Source organism: Glycine max, chromosome 12, assembly GCF_000004515.6.
Source record: "Glycine max cultivar Williams 82 chromosome 12, Glycine_max_v4.0, whole genome shotgun sequence".
NCBI classification, from domain to species: domain Eukaryota; kingdom Viridiplantae; phylum Streptophyta; class Magnoliopsida; order Fabales; family Fabaceae; genus Glycine; species Glycine max.
Window position 1 is genome coordinate 11,323,967 of NC_038248.2, and position 4,701 is coordinate 11,328,667.

At 26.9% G+C, this 4,701-nt stretch overlaps 1 protein-coding gene across 1 annotated transcript; it reads left to right on the plus strand.

The window, feature by feature from the left end:
* Positions 1–1,794: 1,794 nt before the first annotated feature.
* Positions 1,795–3,330, plus strand: LOC100817883 (transcription factor bHLH162). Its single transcript, XM_003540867.5, has 3 exons — positions 1,795–2,056; positions 2,395–2,751; positions 2,964–3,330. Exons 1-3 carry the CDS (start codon positions 1,922–1,924, stop codon positions 3,105–3,107), a joined length of 636 nt encoding a protein of 211 aa, XP_003540915.1. The 5' UTR covers positions 1,795–1,921; the 3' UTR covers positions 3,108–3,330.
* Positions 3,331–4,701: the final 1,371 nt, after the last annotated feature.

Consider the following 4,701-nt stretch of genomic DNA (forward strand, 5'->3'; position numbering starts at 1 on the left):
TATCCTTTAGGCACGGATATTTATCTAATATGAGATAAATAAGAGCATATATAATGGAAGAATGACTTAGCTTATACTTACAATAAGTTTTAGTTCTTAATTATTTTTATTTATTTGGAGTGAATGGGAATATTTACTTGTCTTTTTTTTTTTTTACTTATGTAAGAGTAAATTTATATTTACAAGATTTAATTAAAAAAAGTTGAAGGGGATTATAATTATAAAATAAATTAAGTAAAAAAATAATTTTATTTTAAGAGTAAACAAATTATCATTATATAATTTATGTAAATTTTAAATGATTAATAACATGTATTTAAAAATTTTCCATTTTTACAAATTATGAAATAATACACATATTCTAGGACATATAACATTATATATATATATATATATATATATATATATATATATATATATATATATATATATATATATATATATATATATATATATATATATATATATATATATAAACATGTCATCAGTTCAAGTAAAATTAAATTCAATCTTCTTAAATAAGATTCTCATGTTTAAATGCATGAATAAAAAAAATGACTGAGAAAATACCTCACTAAATTTATGAATATTTCACACTATTATCAACCCAACTAATATGATATAACCCCAACAGGATTTAAAAATCCCTCTTTTTATTGGTTGAATTATTAGTTTAATTTTTAAAATAGGAATAACACTTGTTACACATTTAAATTGGTTAAGTACACAAAGGAAATAACACAAAAAATATTTAATATTCATCTATCACAGTTATTAAGCACTTAATTTGAAGATTTATGCACCCAATATCCAAATTGAATACGATTAGATTATACTAATAAAACTTACACAAATTATAAATTTAATTAGAAAATGAAATGAATTTTTTAAAATTTAATTTAATAACTGTTATAATTATATATTTGGTATGTTTTTAAAATATACATTATAAATATTTTTAGTTTTTTTTATTTTAAAAATTTATTTACTCAATTATAATAGGTAAATTTATATATTTTGTTTAAATATAAAAGCACTCGATTATTAACTATAACGTAATTTGACAAAACCTTTATTTATATTATGATTGGATCAAGTTCAAATTAAAAATTCGGATAAGATTAAACCCTAATTAAATAATCCAATGAAAATTAAACTCGAATTAAGGAAGCTAGGTAATTGACAGTTTCTTCAGCCTACGTCCATTTATTTTGGTTATTTAGTCACTTAAATTTTTTTACAAAAAATAAAATATTTTTCTAAAAACATTGTTTTCATAAGAGTTAATAAGAGGATAATAATAATAATAATAATAATAATAATAATAATAATAATAATAATAATAATAATAATAATAATAATAATAATAATAATAATAATAATAATAATAATAATAATAATAATAATAATAATAATAATAATAATAATAATAATAATAATAATAATAATAATAATAATAATAACAACATCCCAAAAAAATCAATATATATAATAATAATAATAGGATAATACCAAAAGTTGACAAAGCCATCATTATAGAGTCTACAGTATCAAAAGTTACTATGTTACGGTTACGCGGTAACGCAGACCATTCACGACAGAAACAAGGAAAGTGCCTTATTAAAGGCACGTGTGTATTTGGACGGCATTAGCAAAATAAAATAACTCGAATTTTGCAGAGTCAACATGGTTACATCATTAAAGTGACGTTTCCATTCTCTCAACTTCTTCTTACCATTCCATTTATTCATTTGTTGCCATCAATCACACCCCCTCTCTCACTATTACATCCCTATTACACATAATATATATACCCACATGCACACGCCATTTGCCAATTCATCCATCTTACTCTCTATAACCGGCCTCCTAATTAAACTCACTTGTTGGTGGAAAATTAATTAAAGTACTTCTTCATTCAATGGATCAGCTTGGAATCATTCAACCATCTTCTTCAACCAAGGTTGAAAGAAGGCTAGTGGAGAAAAACAGAAGAAATCAAATGAAGAACCTGTACAACAAACTCAACTCTCTTCTCCCTAGCTATAACCCCAAGGTTACATAATTTCCTTCTTTTAATTTTTACCAATATTATTATTTCTTGCATGTATTCCAATTAGAATGAGATTTGAACCCCTTTATATTAGCATTATGCTTTAAAGGGTGGTCATAAAACTTAAATGCAAAGTTATAAGAGTAACTACTTTTTACACTATTGTTATCTTATCATATTAGATAAATTTGTTCATTAATTTTAATAATAATTACTCTAAAAGTGATAGATATTGAGAATTTTTATTGGTTAACAGTCTACTTGTATTTCCCGGAATGATAGTATTGTGTGCCTCGAATTTGATTGGATGATGTTATTGATTTGGTATGGTGACGACACAGGAAGCATTACCACTGCCTGACCAAGTGGATGAGGCAATCAACTACATCAAGAGTTTGGAGGCAAAGGTGAAGATGGCACAGGAGAAGAAAGAGAATTTGCAGGGAATTAGAAAGAGATCCCGTGGTTGCTTCTCCAATAATAGTGCCAATTTTGCTGCAACTTCTGGTTTCCCAAAATCGCCACAACTTGAGATTCACGAAGTGGGTTCTTCTCTACAAGTTGTTCTGACTTGTGGGCTAGACCACCAGTTCATTTTCTATGAAATCATTCAAATACTGCATGAAGAGAACATTGAGGTCAGAAGTGTCAATTCCTCGCTCGCTGGAGACTCAGTGCTTCATGTTGTGCATGCTGAGGTATGTATCATGTTAATTTATCGGGCATTAGAATGTTAATTTTGTTAGGAGAGAATTGAACCCACAATCTATCTCTTCTTTCCTTCTTCCTTAATCATCAAACACATTATATCTCCTTAATTTTTCTTTCGTATTTCATGTTCTTAATTTGTTCTTCTTAATTAACTTGTGATATTCCTCTAATTTTGAAAAAACTTATTGGGTTTATGCAGATTCCTCAGTCTTTTCTTCAATTTGGAGCTACCAAAGTAAGTGAGAGATTAAAAAGGTTTGTGAATGGGTCCTGCAGTGATGTGGAAACACAGCCCGAGTTGTGGGATTTTGAAATTGGTACTGATGATATGTGGGGTTTCTAGATCTTACAAGGATGCATTTACCAAAAGTTTTGTAAAATAAGAAAAAAAAATGTTAGCTATAATACTACAACAAGCTTTAAGAGTACTGTATCAAACATATTTTGCCCATGTTCCAACAGGTTTTGACGGGAATTAACTAACGAGATGGTTTATCTTTTGTTTGTTTGTTTGTTATGATTTGTAACTTTCAACATTAATTCAGAAAACAAAGTTCTCCTCTTCACATTAAATATTGATACCTAACATAATTAAGAGGTGGACGGTGGTCAGTTTCATTGACTGTCTTATAAGTATCTACTATCCTAAATCAGGTTCCCAAAACCATAGGCACATGCATATTAATTATATGTCTGGATCATGAATTGCACTCATTCTAATGACAAATTTCATAAGCTTCTTCTAAAACTCTCTCAATATGAGGTTCTATTTGATGTCAACAAGCAAATAAAATATTGATGGAAAAGACAGTAGTGAACCGAATAAAGATGTTGGCTAGGATTTAATAAGTAGATGGGAGCACATAAATATGTTAATTGCTTCGCTGTGGATTAGACAGTTCACAGAAGAAGATTCAATAGAACCTTGCTGAGTTTCTTTTCCAATTCCCTTGTACTACTGTCCGCCATTGGTTTTCAATGCTCAAGGGCTACACATCTTGATTCATTTCACTAATTTTTGGCCTTTGCTAAAACTTAACATAATATAACCAAGCATCATATAACTAGCTAAATTTAATTAACTCATGCGGAAGAAGTCTTTTTCTGTTCATATATAGGGTTTTTGTTTAGCAGACCTTTCTTTGCAAAAAACAATAGGAAAATCAGGTAAGTTGTTCTAATCTTTCTCAACATATATATACTTGGTTTGGCGTAATGCAAGCTGGACCAACTCTTATGTTTTTATGAGCATAAACTAAAATTGTAAATGCTTTTTTCCTCAGTGTGTTGTGTATCTAGGGTTCTGTAATGGTTAAAGAAAATTTTGTTAATTTATATATTAATAAAAAAATTGGAGCTGACACTTCTAATTTGCAGTCTCCTTTTAATTATTTAAAATGGGAAACAATATTTACATATAATAATTTCCTTAGACTTTTTTTAATACCATTTGTTTAGACTTTAAGAGAGAAATTAAGGAGGAGCAGTATTATGTGTTTATATATATATATATATGCGCGCGCGGGCCCGTGTTTGCAAATATCATTTTCTATTTATAATTCAGATTCAGAGGAAAAATTGTCTTATAAATGTGTAAGTTATTTTGATTACTTTCTTTTATGTTGGTTGAGTTGTATTTTGGTTTGTCAAATTGTTTTTTTTTAGATTGGTAAGAGGGTATACATGAGTTTGGATTGACTCGATGATTCATTTAATTAATCTAAATTAATTAAATCAAAAAATAAAAAGGGTTGGTTTAGATAATCATTTTATCACTCAAATTAACTTATACCATTTTAATTAGTTATATATATATATATATATATATATATATATATATATTATTTCTATAATATTTATATTGTATAATTTTATAATTCTATTTTTTGAAATTATTTGTCAACATTTTTTATTTTATTATAATTTCCTATTTTTTA

What these genes read in the sequence shown, in the direction of transcription:
- LOC100817883 (XM_003540867.5), top strand. Translation starts at nt 1,922, where the DNA reads ATGGATCAGCTTGGAATCATTCAACCATCTTCTTCAACCAAGGTTGAA. An exon ending in TCCCTAGCTATAACCCCAAG is followed by an intron (nt 2,057 to 2,394) that starts GTTACATAATTT and finishes GTGACGACACAG; the next exon opens with GAAGCATTACCACTGCCTGA. An exon ending in TTCATGTTGTGCATGCTGAG is followed by an intron (nt 2,752 to 2,963) that starts GTATGTATCATG and finishes GGGTTTATGCAG; the next exon opens with ATTCCTCAGTCTTTTCTTCA.